Here is a 19,272-nt window from a genome sequence, read left to right as displayed (position 1 = left end):
ATCCGTGGAAACGTAATTGCCGCTTCGGTTAGAATTTCTCAGTTTTCGATTCGAATTTAGTCCGCTGATTCTTGGATCTCGGTTAACTCGTTAGACGTGGACATTAACCTTTACTATAGTCGAACGCCATTACGTGCCCGTTCACTGCTGAGTATTATTCGCCTTGTTCTCCTACAATGTGAAGATAGGCGAACAAAAAGTAATGGTACAAATTAGATTTTTCAGTAAAATCCTACGTAAATTTTGAGAGCACAATCTTTTATTCAATGTATTTTGTGTAATGTATAACTTCTGATTGTAAAGTTCGACATATCATAGATATATCAATAATCGACTTTTGCTTACTTGAGCTCCAACTTCTAAAATTATATTTTACAAGAAAAATCAATAAATAATCCTGCTTTTTCGATATTTGTGAAATTTATCAATACTTTTCATCGTCATTACATACGCTAGTAACAAAAAACGACGCATTAAGAAAAACCACATTGACAACTTCATATAGAAAAATGATGATGGTACACTGTGTTTTAAGTTTACTTTAGAATTTATGACTTACATAAAGCGCTTTTTGAGAAATGAACATTAATCGCATGTACCAGTGCAACGAAATTACAGTTTAATATTAAAGAAATTAAAACGTATATCGTGAATGTCTTGCACATGATCATAGACGTTTCCATTCCATTCGAAACGGTGTAACGAAATTAGAATCGGCGATAGTGGAAATTCAACGTAATAATAAAACGGACCAGATACGATTCGAGATTCGGGTCAATTATCGCGTTATGTTTTCGAAACTTTTAAAGACTTAATTGTTACGTGTTTCGCTGGTTGGCGAAAAAAAGCAAAGTTGTGGCTTGTGGCAGTAGAGCCGTAGCGCCGAGTCCATGAACAGAAACGATTAGAGTTTCAATTGAAGTTCATCAAGTAAGTGGATCGTTGGTGGCGGCGCAGTGTCGCGCTCACTAGGGTCGGCTGTTAACCCTCCGGCAAGGACAGGCGAACTTCGATGTTGTTTTATGCAAAGTGTTCTAACCGGAAACTTTCATAATTCGACGGGTCGCGATATCGCGCGATTTTGGTCGCGTGCGGTTCGAACAGACGGTCCAGCTAATTAACGGGCACTTCATTTCATCGTCTTCGCGAACGTTCAACATCGTCGTACAAACGCTTCTCGTGGTCTCTCGTTCTCTGTCGGATTTTAAATTTCTCTACAAACTTCTTGTTTGTGTCGGAGCTGATTTGCCATGCGATGGAAATTCGCCGGAAGGCGATGACGCACGAAGGTACTAAAAGCCACGGAGATGGCTTTATCGTGGCTACGTTAATAACGTTACAAGTTGCGAAATACCTGCCACGATACATATGAATACACGTATCCACATGTATAATTTTGTATGATAGTGAACTATATACGTCTCTGTTCATAAGTATTGGAATATGCACAGAAAGTGAGATTATCGTCAGAAATGATAAGAAAACTGTTTAAAAATTATAATTTGATTTGTAACTTATGTGTACAGTTAAATAGAAACTAAAAATTTAATTTTTATGTGTACATTACGTATTTTGTATATATGTTTTATAACATCTCCGAGTTTTACATCTGTTTCATACAAATCTTTTCGATGAAACTTGGATTTCGAAATTGTGACAACTAAGAGGTGCGATTCTTAGTACAATACGTTCCCTTTTGTAACTTATATAAGTACTTACACTTACAAATTTCTGCATCGTTATTTTGCATGAATACAAATTTATGGACGAAATCATTAATCGTTTCGTTTATAGATTAAGACAATTGTCACAGTTTATATGAAACCATAGATTACCTTAATACCTCTGAAGAGTGATGCACATGTGAATTGAATTTGACGCGCGGCTATCGACACGTCACGCGTGTTTTTCCAGCATTCTGGGCAACGTTTGTCTATTATAACGCGCGTTCTCGGAGATAAATCACCAACTATCGGCTGAGAGCGCTATCATAGCTGTCTCTGGTCACCGTCTAACTTGTCGCGCGTGTGCACACATAGAACAGGAAAGCTATGTTCGCGGCTTTTGTCGATCCTGTTGCAAATAGAAAATAATATCGCAAGCTGGGCGATAGTTGTACAAAAGCGCGCATACGTAACAGCGAAACGCATGGTTCACAAACACCGACAATGGGAATAACGCGGCGCGATCCATATGTTTCAGTTACGCGGATTCCACTTTCATCAGCGTGGCTCTATTTCGAGGTACACGCGAGCCGGCTCCATCATCAGCTTTTTATAGTGTCGATTTATGCGCGCGGATTCGCGGCAGCTTTAAAACATTGATATCTACGCACGATCTCGTAAAGTCCACGGAAAATGGTGGCGTATTTAGGTCACGTTGGCGCCACACAAGAAAAATCTCGTTCCGATGGTTGGGAACGTTCATGTCGTATGCTGAGTGTGTCGACTGGAAATATCTAATTAATAATTACGTACAGTGGTACTAGTTTTTGCTTCTTATTGGACTCTTGAGGATGACCTAAACTGCTTTTGCTCCGGAAATATGCGAAACTTTTGATATATCGTATTCTTATCTTTTTCTTGTAAGAAATATTCCTGGAAAAGAGCTTATCAAGAGAAAGAAATGTAATAAAGGGAGGAATCCTTGATGACAGAGTTAGATTCATTTCGTATAACTTCCCAGAAATATCCCGTTATCTCGCTATAAATATTAGGGAAAGATATGTCGCGAACCGAGATTCGAATTTTAATCTTTTATTTCATCGGATAATTAACTTAACCGATTGAATTATGGTTTCGCGATAATGTCGCAACAAATCCTTATCTTTCCAACAACGCAAAATCTTGGTATACATACAAAAATAAGGTAGTTGTTCTCAATATCTTATGTCCGCCGCAAACAAATCTACAGAGCTGTCTACTTTCCATTGGAAAATCGACGTGGCTTTAAATCAATGCGAAGTCACCATTCTAGATCGACCGCATAAGAATTCAGAAAGCGCGGGGGCGTGCATGTTGAGATGACGGTATTCCGATTTGTCAGAGCGACGAAGAATTCAATCAGGGTTGAAAATAGCAGGAAGGTAGGTAAATCGGCGTCCGTATCGCTGCGTCTCCACGATAGAGGCAAAAACATATTCCATTCCTATTACGCGGCTTATTCCTCGGCCCAATCTACCGGTATTCCTCGCGCTGCCAGACGACACGCGCGACTGAGCGAGGCAAGGCGAGGCAAGGCCACCATCGCCGTTTTCCCTTTTGCAGACGGAATATATAGCGCGGCGAATACACCCGTTTGCGCTGTAGAGTGGCAACCACTCTTCCGGTATTCGCCACTCAATCTTCAATTTCGTCCCTCTATACACGAAATCCCAGCATTCCCACGAAATCCGCGCTATTTCGCGCTATTCGACTTGCCTGATGCTATCCAGCCTCCAGGCCACCCCTTCTTCTACCATTTCGCGTATTTGCAGGAGGACTACTCGTTTCTCCGGCTGTGTTCACGGCTGCCGACCGTCCTTCCCCACACATGTGTGTTCGAGGCTGTCTGCAAAACTTCTAGCAACGAGCACACAGGCCCCACCGTGCGTCATTGCTACCCTTTGCCCAACGAACGAACGTCGAATCCTACCCCCATCGATGCTCTCCTCGTCCCTTGGCTTCTTCCTTCTGGCCTTTCTTCGACCCCTCCTTCCACGCGTGGAACGATTTCGAATAGAACCCGAACAGTACCGTGCGCGCTGCATCGAGTTTCGACTACTTGCCCTGGCTTTGGCCATGCTCCATTTTTCTCGATTCTCCTCGTTGCTTGCCTTCCGGTCTTTTAGTGTTTTCCCGCCTTGTTGCTCGTCCGCCAGCTTATTCGGCTAAATGGCAAATACTCCGCGCTGGTCTTTTGGTTCTGTTGATTGGATGGTTCGGCCGGCACGCATGAATGACTTGATACGGAACTTTTGGATCAATCGCAGTGCTCCGGCTACGTTGCTGCTGCTGTTCGATTCAAAGCCCATAAGGTATTCGTTCCCGAGTTCCCATCTTCTCTGTCTGTGTGCACGCGTAATCCTGACTCCCTGTTGTCGAGAGAGCTAGCTCGGTCCATACCCTGGAAACGAGCCTGTCAGTCGTCTCTTCGATCCTCTTGCTCGCCTATACGCGTATCTACGGATTCTGTATCCGTTTTCCGCTTTTTGGCAATTGTTTTACCCGGATGCTACAACCCGTGATCCTTGCGCACTCTCGGCTTCGAAATTTATTTATCCGTAACGTGGAAAACGTTCAAACAAGCGCGCAGGGTGAACGTTCGCTGCCACGGCAGGAATAGCGAGGGAAATATGAAGAACAAACGAAAATCGTGCTCGGTGAAGATAGAAAAGGGGAAAGATCGGAAAGAATTTTCATAGATCGAATCGAGCGATGTTTTCAATCCAATCTTCGCGTCTGTTGCGCGCCGCGTTCGTGATTTCGTTGCACGTCAGAGATATAGCTGCGTTCAGTTCCCGCGTTGTGTTCCATCCTGTTGCCCAAACAGAACGTGCTTTTCTCGTTCGTGTCTCTCTTTTATTCAGTTTTATCTCTCGCGATTCTCCACCCCTTTTCCCACCGAACGGACGATTAAATTAACCCGACTCTATGGGCGGAACTGAGTTTCTCGAAAGGAAATTGAACCGCGGCCAGGAGTGGAAAATTCACCAAGTTAACTAATGTCGCGACGAAAAGGTATGTTTATCGGTAAATGAATTTTCTGCGACACCATAGGCTGGATAAATACATCACTTTGCGCATCAAAGTTAACAGTAGCTCGTGAACTTTGCAGAGCCTCCGTTTCCATTTTCTTCGATCGAACAACGGTGCCGTTAAAGTGTAGCGGGAAAAGTAAAAACACAGTAAAAGGTAAAGAAAGAGAGGACTGATGGAATATAGTTTCATAGCGATGCAGTTTTAACGTTCGTTTACATTGCACGTTAGCGACGAGTATGGCACTGGTACAATAAACCACGATTGGCTACACGCGAGCGGAACCGTCCAATGGACATGTCCGCAATTTATTACCCTTTATATCACGAACGATGAAACAGCCTCCCCGAAGAGAAGCAGAGCGAAGGATTGATAGGCGTGGAAACAAACGAACGAGCGAAACCGAGGAATTGAACGGAAAGTGTGACGCAGGAGGGAGGAGTGGCGAAAAAACGAGGCGAAACGAAGGCTCAACCGTGGAAAGTTCGCTAGGGGCAATTGAATCGGTTTCACCCAATCAGCGACGCCGTTAATAGCAATCAACGGTCCTTCCCTTTCGGTCTTTGGCAAACGATCGGACTAATTACTGATCGGGATAAGGCGCGCGCTGTGGCAATATGTGCACGGATATCGGACGTGCCGAACTTGCTTCCTTTCCTTTCCGCCCTCCCTCGTTTTCTACATCCAATCATCTCCTTCTCTTCGTTTTTCCTCTCTCCTTTCTTCGTTGTCCTTTCCCATCTACATCCTTCCTCGAAATCAACGTACACTGATCGGGGTGGCACGCATGCGTCAGCACTAGGTTACGAAGCAAAGAACAGAGAGGATGGAAAGGAATGGGGTAAACGTGGCACGATAGGGCTAAAGGGTGAGCAGGAGGGTTATAGAGTAGGGAGGAGGAAGATGGAGAAAGAGAAAAGGGGGTGAGTTTTCAGTGTACGATAACGACTGGCATCAGCAGCGTGCCTCTACTTCTACCTTCGTAGCCCTACGAGCTTAATGTACGTACCAGTGGAAAGGGTAAAATTGGAAGGGATGAAGAAGTAGAAGGGACGCAGAGAGAGAGCGAAGCGAGGAAGCAACGTGTACTATACGTCAAGACAATAAGTACCATTAAGATAACAGTGGGGGTCTTAGATAACCCCCGCGTGAACCTCGGGGGTCCGTAATGGAAGATTCCATTTTATTCCAGAGTTATTTTTACCATGTGCCTTAAAGAGACATCGCGTCTGTTTCGTTCTCGGTAATGATTCAATTTCTTTATTTAATTCGATCGATATTTTCCTTTCGAAGATACCGAAGAAAATTCTACCTTCAATACTGCGACTGCTGCTTTCTTAAAAATTCTATCACATAGAAATCGAAAAAATGATTTGAAAATGATGAAACCTCTCCCTTCAAAGAATATTTGTAAAAAGATTTCACGTGTATCTGTCAGATCAAACACTTCGTTCACCGAATTAGAACATAATCGCATAGATATGTCCCATGAACAGGAATATGGTCTTTTTTCAGTTATAACGTCTGATTATAAAAATGTAGAGGCACGACGAACGGTCATGATGGACGACAGTCCTATAGATACCACAAGGGAGCACGAAATTTTATAGTTCCAGACATCCATTGTTCCGAAATTGTCTTGCAGCCTGCACTAATGACAATGATTAATATTGACCCACGTGTACGTTGAAGCGAGTAATACACTCTCCTGGTGAGACATAGTGGGTAAACTTTAGCGTCTGCCAAGCCCCACCTACGCCTTGCTCTTTAGGGATTCCTCGGTTCGTCGACAAGACAGCCAGCGTCAAAAGTTAGGATATCTCATGCTCGGCCTCGTCGTGTTCCGACAATCGACAAGACTAACTTGTGTATTCTTATTAAGCTCGTCCTCCTTGTTAAATACGAATTAAACGGATCAACTATGGAAGCGCCAGCGTCTTTTCAGTCGTAACTTTAAAGCTGTTGTCTCAACAACATCGCTATACAGCAATTGCAACTTAAATTAACTTCTCTAACTCGTAAACGGGTCGATCGAATGAAAATTTTTCTATACTCCAGTTTAACCCTATTTGTATAAACGTATATGCATATATAGACATATATAGACATGTATATACATGACAATAGTTAAATTTAATAATTCTTACGTAGAATCATTCGTTAACGATATTTTTATCTTACGTAATTACGAAAACGACATACATATATTTACCCTTTGTATCGATACATGAAGCAATTACAAGGAAGAAACGTCAGCATAAGATCGCGAATAATTCACGATGACCAGTGTAAATAGCATGGTCGTAGACGAACACATGCGTATTCCGTGGGATATCCAGGATGTCGATGGAAAGCGGAAAGTCTTGTAAGTCATCGATTATACAAGAGCTGCACAAGCCTAGCGGCATGCAGACGCGAATATTCAACTGGCTATCCTTGTATAGAAGACCGTTACGTCGATTCAGAGGATAAAGTCTGTATCCGTTCACTTTTAATTTCAGCTATCGATCAATCTATCCGGGTGTCCAATGCTCATTGCCTTTGTCTCGCTGTTAGTCCGCCGCTGGCTAGTTATACTTGGCGAGCTGCAATTTCGGATACTTGCTCTTATTCGCCGGCTAAACAAAACTACTTGACATAATTCCTCGCTCCGGATATCAACGTCGAAAGTCGAGATTGCTGGTTTTAAGTCGTTTCGATTTCATCGATCGTCGTTCGTTTCCTTTAGCCAGAATAGCTTGGAACTTTTTAATCCATGGTAGAACAGCAGCGGCGGATCGATACCAAGACTGATCGTAATTGTTGGTTCTTTTCACGAAGGTACGAATTGGTAGAGAAATTCTCTGCGCAGAGCTATGAACTCGTAGATATTGATGAAAGAGAATTACTCTTATTGATCCCATCGATACTGCCTTAGTCCACGGTAAATTGAATCTATGTTTCAGCTATTTGCTGAAATAACAGAATGTCGATGTATCACCATCACGAGGTTAGTAGATCGCTTAATCGGCGAGATATCGAGTCTCAAACGTGCAGGTACTTACAGCTATCACGATCGGTTTCCTCGATGAACATATAAACGTGACGTCTTGATCTATTTCGCGTGGATCTTAACGGAATATACCGAAACTTTCGGTCGAGTTTACTCGTTAATGACTGAGTACATAGTAGAAGCGTATTCAGGTATCCCAATGGCCACGTATTCATCCATGTTAGCTCGCCGACATCGAGCTGATGAGGAAAGGTATACACTGATGATGCGCCGTGCCATTCTGGGATCGAAGCGATGGAATCTTGTTAGTGCAACTGTCTCCTTTCCGGCGTTGACCCGACGGTATACAAACGGGACCAATCAATGTTTCCTCATGAATTATGTTGGATCAGTTTGCGAAACGGAGTTTCGTCGCCCTCGTTCGAACACTGGAAAATTGTCCCTTTGTTTCCCAAACTGTGGATAGGACGAAGATAAACAACGAGCACAGCTCGGTTCTTCTCTTTCCATCTACGTTAGTTTCACCGAGAACTGGCAGGGCTAATCCTATGCATCGAGAATTCATCGGAATTTCGAGCGCGTGATCGCGTGTCGCGCGAGTATCGCTCGCGGCCTAATTACGACGCGAAATATTTATAATGGCGTCGATCGATCCCCGCCGGGTTTATAAAATTTTATCACACCGGGACCGGGCATCATTTAAAATTCAATTTGTTTTACCAACAACGCAGCGAATAGCATAGAAAATAATACAGGAACCCGAACGCTTCGTGGTTCGTGTGTCTTTGCCTCGCCTCTCGGTACACGCTTTAAACTCATTATTCACGGCCGCGGCCGGGCAACTTTAATCGCGAAAACTTTAATCACGCGATTCTAAAATTATCAGCCGGCGCTATGAAGGATATTTCGTAACACCGGCGAAGGCTAGAAACAAGAGAGAAAAAAGATAGAGGGAAACTATCGTCCCGTGTCCATGATCCGATGCGGGGGCGTGCCTTCGTTTCGTCACGATTCGTGCCATCACGATCATTTACACGTGTAAGAAACATCCCCTTAACTTCGAAGTTTGTTTCGCCAGAATATTTATTATTTTTTATTTCCATGCGATTTATTCTCGTCGCTGCCGAATTCAATGTAGAATGCGAAATTAGTAGAAAATAGATAAAAGAGAAACGAAATTTACGACGAAAAACGTTACATTAATCAATTTCGAGATCTCCGAAGCGAAACAAATTTATTACCAACGCAACTCTTCTAAATCCGTTTATTTATGTTCTGCGAAAAAATTGCATGGGAGGGAAGGAAGAGAGAAAAATGCCGTGCATACCCGTAATAACTGCAGTCTATTCGAGGGCCGATGGAAAAATTTACAGGGAAATTCGATTATCCCCGCCAGCGAGAGATTCGAGCTGCAGGTGTCGGATATACGCGCAGCGTTCCGATGTGAATTCGAATCTAATCGATGTAGACGTGCTAGCTTGTAACCGTGGCAGCGACACTTTCAATGGGACCGTGTTACAGATGACTGACTGCGCCAACGATATGCATATCGCGTTCCAGTCGAAACGGCCGTGAGATCTGCCCATCCAGAGAAGGGAAGAAGCCTAGTGCTCTTGGGAGATTTACGCACATTACGTAACGCCGCTTTGATGATCTCTATCGGTTGAAAAGTGAATCGATTCCCGGGGCAAATTGTTATATAAGTGATTAGTTACCTTTAGAAGATTTAGTCTCAAAGTTCGACACGCAGCCACTTAGATTCTTAGAAAAATTGCGAGAAACCGATGTTCCAACAGGGGAATTTGACAGAAAATGTCAATAGCTATTCACGAAATATAAATTATAAATATAATTAAATATAATATAATAGAAATTCTAAATAGGAATTTGTTTCGTCCCCGTAAATATTACAGTGAGTTGTCTAGACATTTTGCATATTTTTGTATAATAGTGACGTTTCCGAATTTAAATTTTCAATAAATGCACATTCACCAATGCTGATCATAATTCACGGAATTGTTCTCTACTTTTCTACTTGTAAATTTATCATTGTGTCGCCGGAATTTCGACATTTGAATAAGTAAAACCATCTGAAGTCAGAGTTACTGGCAATATACCGGAAGTCGGTGCATGACAAAGTTTGTTCGTGATAAAAAATTCGTGAGGTAACGCGACTGGTTGAAATGAACTCCGAACTGGGTCATTTGATCTAGGGCTACGGGCAGCGAAACCCGCTAAATAAGGAACTAACATCAATTAACGCTGTTTTCTGAATTAGCCAATGGCAACGTAAATTCTGGTAGGCTTCCTTCAACTTTGTCACGGTTTCTCGGTAAATGCGAGCGATATTCGTCGGTTGAAAATTCGTGCAAATAACGAAAGAATCCGGTTTCTACTCGCGATCGGGATAATGGACCAGCTTTGGAACGACACGGCCGATAAAGGGTGGCAAAAAGAAGGAGAGGGTAGTTCAAGCGAGCGAGATGCTGCTAGGGACGAAAACGACGATCGTGATGGGAAATGGGCGCGAGTGAAATAAGGGTTGAGAAAGAAGAATGGGTTTGTAGCGGGAGAAGTAAGCGTCGGAAGTTTGAAGCCCTTAATTGCTTTTTAAAACTTTCAAGTTCGACTCGAACCTCTCCCTCGTTCTTCATCCTCGTCTCCCGCAACCTCGTCCCAGTCCCACCCTTTGCATTCCACTTTGGAATGTTCAATATTAGTTTTCCCTATCGGAGTTACAAACACGTTCGGCAACGGTGGCGGCGGAGGGGGTGAGAAAGGCTCGTTGAACGGAGTCGAGCCGCTAAGAGGGTGGCGATGCGCAAGAAAACTCGACAGCGGACGAGGAAAGGGAGAAAGACAGTTCTACTCGTCGATAATCAGCTTCTCCCCTCCCCCCTTACCGTTACTGTCTCTCATTCTACCTTTGGTTTTTGCACTCGAAGCAATTAACGACGCCTGAAAAAGGAGCCGCGCTACGCTTCGTCCCTACTTTTCCATCGGTTCTGCCCGTCCTTCGGGCGTTGATCTCGCCTCTCTTCTTTCGCGAAACTCCGCGGAGAGACCGTAAAGTGGCCGGACGTTCCAAAACTTTCCTACTCCCTTTCTCTCCTCATCCATCCTCTCTTGCGTTCTTTCGTTTTGCACGTGTGACGCAAGTTCTCAGGCGACGATATACTTTTATTGTACCCGACGAAGTTTTGGCGCGGTGATGATCAAACTATTCTTATCCACGTGAACAACCGCTAGCCGTTGAACCGTGAAACGATTCGCCGTTATTGACGATATATCGATGAAAACCGGCGCTTTAGTTTTAAAACACCTCTAGTTTCTCTTTTTGGCCCGCGAAACGTAAGTCACTGAGCGGAACGATCCTTTTATCCTGGTTTTGGGAACGATATGCGTTTAATCTACATTTCGATCCATATTGTATGAGTGCTAGGATATTTTCTCTGTTCAAATGTCCATTCGAATATACGGGGAAGGAGCAATTTCATAAAGAGGCGCGTTCGCAGTTAGGGAAAACGAGGTTGTTCCTATCTTGTTCCCTCGATTTTCTCTGAGTTTCGAGTCGTTCTAAGGGCGGTCTACGACAACCGTCTTGGAAAATCTTTCTCCTCGCAATAGCGAGAGGTAGTAGTTCGTTCGAGCAAGCGTCCAACATCTCTTTCAGTGCTAGGTTAGAATCGGAGCACGCCTTCTTGCATCCAAACGCTGTGGCGAATGGTTAATCGCGAAAGGTTTTAAATTCGAGAGGAGCGGTGCAAAGGAGGTGGAAAATGGAAAGGGAGGACCGAAGAAAGGGAAACAAACGAACTTACGCGGAACGGGACGAATCGCTTTGACAAAAGGCTCGTTCTCGCGATCCATTACGGTATTCGGACTTCTGATTAATCTCTTTCCTCTCGTATTGCCTCGACTTCCAGGCCCTTTGTGACTTTCAGCTCATTGTTACGAAGATATTGGAACTTCCCGCCTCTCTTGTAACACCGTTAAGCAATTAAATCGAAAGTTTCACGACGTGCCGTTAAAAAACACAATTAAACCGGATCTGTCTGCGGCCACGTCATTTTCAATTTTTGCTCGATCCTCAGACTCGGCGCTCCTCTATTCGGTGATATTAGGGGGCGAGCGTAGGACTAAATCTTTTATGATACGATTCTCTTCTCGAAGGGATCGAGCGACACCATTTGCTCGCATCGCCAAGCGACATCTTTAACTTCCCAAATGGGATCTCGTCTCCTGGTTTCAACGACTATTGGAAAGGATAATCGCGAGCTACGAGTTCTCATAAGATAGACGCACGGTCAGGGATATAAGGGTAAGGAGTAAGGGTCGCGAGAGGGAAAGAGAGGAAAGAGAAAGAGATTTCCGCGTTTCGAGAGCGAAGAACAACAAAGTTTCTTAATGAAGAATAACGTTCCCAGCGAAGGAAAGATATTTCCACTTAACCGGGGATTCTCGTAGTCTTTCCTCTCCTTTGCCTCCTGTCCACCGGAATTGCTCCCCATTTCTCCCCTAATCTTCCGTTGTTCCAGCCGAAACGTTCACCTCCAACTTGCTCTCCGCTGACTATTGACAGTGCCGTTCGAAAGAGTACTATACCCTTCGATCCAATCTCGCATCCAATGAAACGCTCCAGAACGAAATGAATTTCGACCATAACGGATTTTAACTTTTCCCGATAGTCAAGCGTCCCTCTATATTCTGTTCAATCTCTCCTCCCTCTATATTACCTGGAAAATTTTGAGATCTTGCGAATGGAATTCAGTGAACTTGAAAACCGGGAGAGGACGCGCGTAATTTCTTACGCGAGAAGTTCAAAAGTTTTACGCATCGATTTTACTTCTGTTCACTGTTCACTGAAACTATCCACCCACCATTTTTGTTCCCTTCTATTTTCACAAAGAAAGGCTAGAAAGAGCGGAGGTTCCTGGAGAAAGTTGTCGATTCAATGCAGAGCACTCCTCCGTAGATCGTCTCTGAGCACGCGACACGTTTAATTTTCTTAATGATCAGGCAACCTTCGACTGGGCGCACAAAGAAAGACAGAGATTCAGCGCGGAGAAGCGTATGACGTTGTCAAAGAGGCTTTCCGGGCTCGACCGATAGCGTCAGATAGCGTGATTCCGTCCGGGCTTCTCACGCGATGCCCATTTCCTCCTATCGACCTTCCATCTCTTCGCTCAAACGGAATCTTTCGATCTTCTCCGCTGGATGTAGGTCGTCTAGGTGGCTCTGCACCTAACTGTGGCTATCCAATTCAGGTAAACGGCGCCCAATTGTCTCGAGCTGGAATGAACGTAGGCGCGGAAACATGTAAGCCCCGATGATTCCCGGGGCTGGATCACTGCCACTAGTCGAAGCGGCGATTATCGAAGAACGTGAATGGCCGACGCGTGAGCTGCCTGCGAATCCAGCGTCACTCGATTCCGACGACTGCGTAATTCCGTTGTACGTCTCTGAATCACCGTTCGTGTTACCAGTTTTTTCCCCTTTTTTTCACTGACAGTGCACGTCTCGCTTTTATCGTTAAGGACTGTGCGATTTAATCTTACCCGTCGTTATGAAACGATAACGAGATCATTTGGGACGATCGTTCGCGCTGGAATGCCAATTGGGCTTCGTGCGCTAGACCCGTGAAATTTTGGAATCTAGGGTAGTTTAAGCAGTTTAAGCACCTGGGTCGTTTGAGACCAAGAGAATTTTGTGCAATTTTATGAATGATTCTGTAAGGTAGACTATCGATGTATCATAAATAAATATACAGATATGAATATACAAATATGGAATCCAATATGAGATTAATTAATCCTAAGTAATCAACTAGAATCCAATCTATTAGGTTGCCTGAAAAGTTTCTTTCGTTTTACTAGGAAATAATAGACGCATAACGTTTTTTGTTTTATATTGTTTTGTCGAATTACGTACGATCTGTTTTGTTCTGTTCAGATAAACACCGCGACTTGGTTTCACGTTTGTATGAAGCTGCATTGTTGTAAAGAACACGTTTGCGAAAGAAAGACACTTTTCGGACAACCTAATACGTTATAATAGGCGCTTCAGTCAATTAGACTCAATGCGCGAAACTTTGGAACCCAGAATAGTTCAAGTACTTATATAATTTATCTAAAACTATTTGTGGATGAAAATATTTATATAGATTATTTCATTGCCAGTAACGTGATGAAACACTAATCAACAGAGTGCAATGTGTCCCGAGAAACAGATTAACGGTGAAAGAAGAGTATCCAGGCAACAAATCTCACCGCTGTAATTAGTTTAGAAGCAGCTGATAAGGGAGTCCCTCGACCGAATGAAACATTAACGAGACTGCATCTGGCCAATGCTTCAATCAAGTGTGATTGTTCGAAATTGTTCGAGGGCCAGCACACGTTGGCTCATAACGCGGATCGATATACGTGTTTCGAGGTCGACTACCATCGGCTGTGGATAGGAATACCATTGCCGGTATCGTGAGCGGGACACGCGTAGCATAGGGACACCCTCGGCTCGCGTGTGACCCTTCTTTTACGAAGGGTGCACCCGATGCGGGTGCATGACACAGGCACAGATTATCAGTGCACACGGCGCAATGGAATTGATCCCCGAAGCATGCCCGTACGTAAAACTTTCGGAGATGAAAATGCTGCCGATTGATTGCTCGCTTGGTTCGCGTTCACGTGGGAAAATTTCGACCACGTCACGTGAATAAACCGGATACGCTCGTTGGCATATTTATTAAACGCGAACAGAAAAAAGGTTGGATTAAGTAATCCCGCAGTGAAGCGGTCCAGGTTTTTGTGATAAAACTGCGTGGACGATATTTAAAATAGTCGAAACTAGATAGTCTATCGATGTTTTGATAGTACCTTCCGTTCAATGTACATTGTATTTCGTTCCACCGAGAGCAGCATCGATGATGATTCAGATTGATATTCGATAATTCGTAATCGCTATAAGCGTAAATATCTGCATGCCAGTTCTCGTGCATTCGAGTCGAATGATTCAACAGAGGATCCTCAAAAGGCTTTGACTGATCATCTCGTCGGCATGGATATATGTCCTTTGATGTAACATTTAAACCTTCAACCACGTTGAAACGACGAATCTGTCAAATAGCTCCAATCACGTGTTCTCTAGGAAGCTCTGAACAAAATGTAGCTCTTGCTCATTGCACATGGCAACTATGACGCTGCGATGTTATTCATAGCGGTAATCAATTTATCGTGAATATATTTTGGGACATATCCATGAGCTTTCCGAATTAAGAAAATCGCCTTTCCATTCCAGATAAAATTTTCCTTATATGTAATTAACTTATATATTTGTGTTTCGCTATCTGAGTGTATTATGAAATATCTGAGTGAATTACGAATTCCTCTATTAATTTTTCAGAAGCGCTGATATGAGTTATATATTTTGCACGTAAGATTCTTTAATTATCTATACATACTGTATAGTATAATATATTTTACCAAGGAGTACCGTAAGCGCGACGAAAGGATCAAACTGTAACTTGACGATGAGTGCTTCAAACTTGCGCTACTCGTGATCAAGACATGCCGCGAGTGCACGCGCAGATTTCATACACAATTTAATCGAAAAGGGCAAAACGAATGCGGCTGGCTACTAATTTCGCTGGTGGCTGTGCAACACCAAGCATACACTATTTTGTGCTTGGAGTTGTGCCAGCAGCCAGGTAAATACAAGGTTTTCAGGAAGATAACGTTGCGTCGGTCCGTCTCTCTAGAGAGAGGTGAATTTCAAACGAAATCGGTCGACCATCCTTATTTCGAAATCTGTTTGTGAAACTAACTAGCCGGATTATCGAAACATATTTATTGACAAACGCGATTAGCCTGGCAGCTCAATGAAAATGACAGCGCCGTACAATGGACGATTCGACTTTTCTACCGATCGATTCTCTTGCATGCAACGGAAGAGCATTTGAAGGGAGCGAGCAATCGAATAGTCGACGGATTAATTAATTTCACTCCGATAACTTGGTAATTTGGTTATTCGTTGATGGGGGAAGGCGTGTTGATTTCGAGGGATCGCGAAGAAAAGGTGGTGAGTATCGACGATGGTCTATGCGTGCCTATCTAATTCCGTCGATATAATCGAATCGCGATAAATTCCACGCGAGCGATTCGAAGGGAAATATCGTTTGCGGCAGGCGTGGTCGTGAGTTGTGAATCGTGACCCCTTCTCGAAACTCGATCTATTCGATTCCGTGTTACTCGCAACTCTATTACCGACATTCACTAATCAACTTACGTCGGTTTTATTTTAGTCGGACGAAAAATAATGGGTAAAACTGGTGAACGATGGCGAAGAGCGGCAAGGGGCGGAGGGAATGCGGACGCAGACGGGAGGAGGAAGCTTAGCCTAAAAGCAACGGGGATAGTCTTCTATAATAGGACACAGGTTAACGCGACGTACATGGGAACGCTTTTTCCTCTTTCGGGCGATGTTGTCGAAACTGCAATATGCGATTCGCCTGACAGCAGGGGGATATTGCGAAATAAAAAGGGTTAAATTAAAAATTCTCGGTCGAGTGCTCCGTCCTTCGCCCGAAGAGAGACTCTGAGAATATGCCTGTGGAATTTGAACGTGAAAGCACGAAGAGAGTTTCCACCCTCACCCCGATCCAACCACCTCTCTTACTCTGCTTTATCCTTCTCGTTCCTCTGGTAACTCGAAGTCTTCGACTTTTATAGCAAGCCAGGTATAAAAGACGGGCCTTTGTGCCTCCGTAAGCCGTCCTTATCGATATTTTTCGATAACAAAAATGAAGGACCGAGCCTTCGGCCTTGGCCCTTGCCGGCCATACTCGACTCGACTCGACTCGATCCAACTTTCGATCCGAGACTCGATTCCACTCGAACTTCGGCAATCATTTTCCTTTGTGTTCTAGAACGACACGATGCAAGTGGTTTGGCAATATCATGTGGAGGAACCGGTGTCTGCTGCTGGAGTTTTGCCGGATCACGACGCCATCCGAGGATCCAGGCCGCTTTATCTGGTGCAAAGGGACGCGCAACCGAAGCCAACCTCGCGCAACCAAGAAGCCGAGCCGCAGCTTCAAACGTGGGACATATTGAACCAGCAGGTTGGTATCGAATCATTTATCCACGTCCCCTGGTGGCATCCAGACGATCGATTACCGACACTATGAATGTATTTTATCCTTATGTAATGTAGAACGTGTGGTACCGCGTTCCATGAACGACCGCTGTTCGACGAGCCGATGATGTGCGAAACCGACGCGCGAAATCACGTGGGCGGAAAATTATGGTGTAATACGAGCCATTGCGTGGTGGATATACCATAATATGATTATACCGCGTGGAGGGAGGATACGGTGCGATGCAACGCGTCTTACGTATGCATAATGATGGAGAGACCGGCGTAGGTGATAATAATGTAATGGATAGGTGCTCGCCGGATTTTGGTTGTTAACAGTGAGATTAAAGGTGTAGGGTAAAGATGAAAACGAATGCTTCGCGCAGTGTGTATCGATAAAAGTTTCGCGTGACGTGTATGTTATACGCGTGAACTCGTTCAAGATGGTTTTACGAAGATATATTCGAACGATCGTCTCTCTCTCTCTCTCTCTCTCTCTCTGTTGTTTATCCAATTATTCAAGGAACAGTTGGCTCGATTCGGCATCCGACGTGTTCGCGCGTAACACGTAACAAGAGAGAACGAGCTTAATATTCATCGGTACGGTGAAGAGTTTCCCGGAAAAGGCGATTAAAGAGTTTTAATTACGGGCTGGAACGTAGTGTCAACGATATCATATTAAACTCGATCTCCGTGGAAGCTACTTTTCCGGAAGCTTCCGTGGCTGAGTTTACTTTCCGAGGGAGAAGTGTGTCGGACGAAATGAATCGCGGCTCTGTTCCGATTCGTCGCCAGACTCTCCCTCTGACACGGTTCCATCGAACTTCGATAATGTCTTTGAAGTTATTAGACACATTCATTGTGACCGCGGTTATTAAAATTTGATTGTAATTGAACGGGGAATGCGGTGAAAACTTTTCAAGGAAATTGCACGGGAGACGGCTGCTCGTCTAATACCTCGGTAACGAGCGTTCGTGTGAATCTTCACGCTAGACGATGGCAATATTAATAAAGACCAAAGTTCATCATTCAATTTCTAGTATCCCATATCTTTGGCTAAAACTTTCTTTCAAATTTCACGTCTAAGTTAATCGTGGAAATTCGTGCATTAAAAAATTCTTAAGTTTCATGAACTCTAAAATTCCTATATGCCAAAGTGGATAAACTTCTAGCAGAATTTTAAGGAATGGTCACTAATTTGGTCCGCGATCTGTTCGTATCCAAGGAGCCATTATTCGTTCGTTGCTTGAAGGCGGTCGGTCTCTTTTGTTTCGTTGTTCGAGTCGTGGTATTCTCGCGGTCAATTCAGTCACGCTTCTGTTTCGCGAACGCGTGGACTCATGTTAGTGAGTGAGCCAGCGAGTAAAATAGAGAGAGAGAAAGAGAGAGGGAGAGAAAGAAAGGGGGAAAGAGAAAGCGAAGCGTGGGTGGCTCGGGTTGCGCGTGAGATGAATGTTCGAACGCGTTTAACGTTCAGCCTGGTACGAGTGGATTTTTATCGGATGCAAGCCGCGGAGCATTGTGCGCCGAATTTATGATGGCATAAATCTTAACCGGGTCACATCCGGCAAAAACTATTCGTTCATTAGCGTCGCCGGGTCATAGATTACGGGTCGACGCTATCACTGGGATCGGACAATGCTAATTCCACGGGCTGCCGAGCTTTTGCTTATAGTTTATACCGACAGAGAGAAGGAAGGGATGGTTTAGTACGGATTTACGTGGCGCCTATTCTGCGTCGTCGACGAGCGGAGATCGATCATTCGCGTGAATAATGAAGATGAAAAATACTCGAGTACTCTATTATCGATGCCAGAATTCGAGAGCGCTCTTGGCGGCAGTCTAAGAGGAACTATGACGAGTTTCAACGTGAATGAAGTCGTAAACATGGCGTGATTGGCGGATGGACGATGTGCAAATATAGCGAAGGAGAGATGTCGAAGTTATCAGTCAGCTTACGCTTCAGTGTCTTTTCGCGTTGGCAGCTCGATCGGTGAAAAATCGGGAATTTCAGAGAACGTCCTCTCTATTCTCTCTTCTTGTCTCTCCCTCTTTCGTTCCGTTTTCGTCGTATCTTGTGAAATTTCCACCGTCGAGGTTCCTCGCGAAATGCATCGTATCTGATTTTACCGATAAATGGCACTTTCGATATTTTTGCGCGATTCAATCGAACGACGTGTGTCAACGAATCTGGTGATGGAAACGAACGGAAACGGCTTGCATTATCAGGAAAAGCCGGGAACGAAATAATAAATTGGAATTACGAGGGAGGGGTAGGTGGTTGGTTGAAACCGAACGACTCTAATTTCATCAGCTCTGTTTACAATTTGTATCCAACAGGATCGCGAAACTGGGGTGTTTCGGTGCTCATCAGCTGAAACAAATTACCGCGTCTCCCAGCTGGAAAGGAATTAC

The 19,272-nt window shown here is 44.1% G+C and overlaps 1 protein-coding gene across 1 annotated transcript in view; it reads left to right on the top strand.

Moving 5' to 3' along the window:
- Positions 1–19,272, top strand: part of LOC117236029 (MOXD1 homolog 2) — a 167,809-nt gene that overhangs the window by 138,099 nt on the left and 10,438 nt on the right. Inside the window, exon 4 of the mRNA XM_033498605.1 lies at positions 16,649–16,843. Coding sequence (XP_033354496.1) covers positions 16,649–16,843 — 195 coding nt within the window. The remainder of the gene's footprint in view (positions 1–16,648; positions 16,844–19,272) is intronic.

The sequence above is a fragment of the Bombus vosnesenskii genome, unplaced genomic scaffold (assembly GCF_011952255.1).
Source record: "Bombus vosnesenskii isolate JDL3184/JDL3185 unplaced genomic scaffold, Bvos_JDL3184-5_v1.1 scf7180000013339, whole genome shotgun sequence".
NCBI classification, from domain to species: Eukaryota; Metazoa; Arthropoda; class Insecta; order Hymenoptera; family Apidae; genus Bombus; species Bombus vosnesenskii.
The sequence above is the reverse complement of the archived record's forward strand: the minus strand, read 5'-3'. Positions and strand labels throughout refer to the sequence as shown.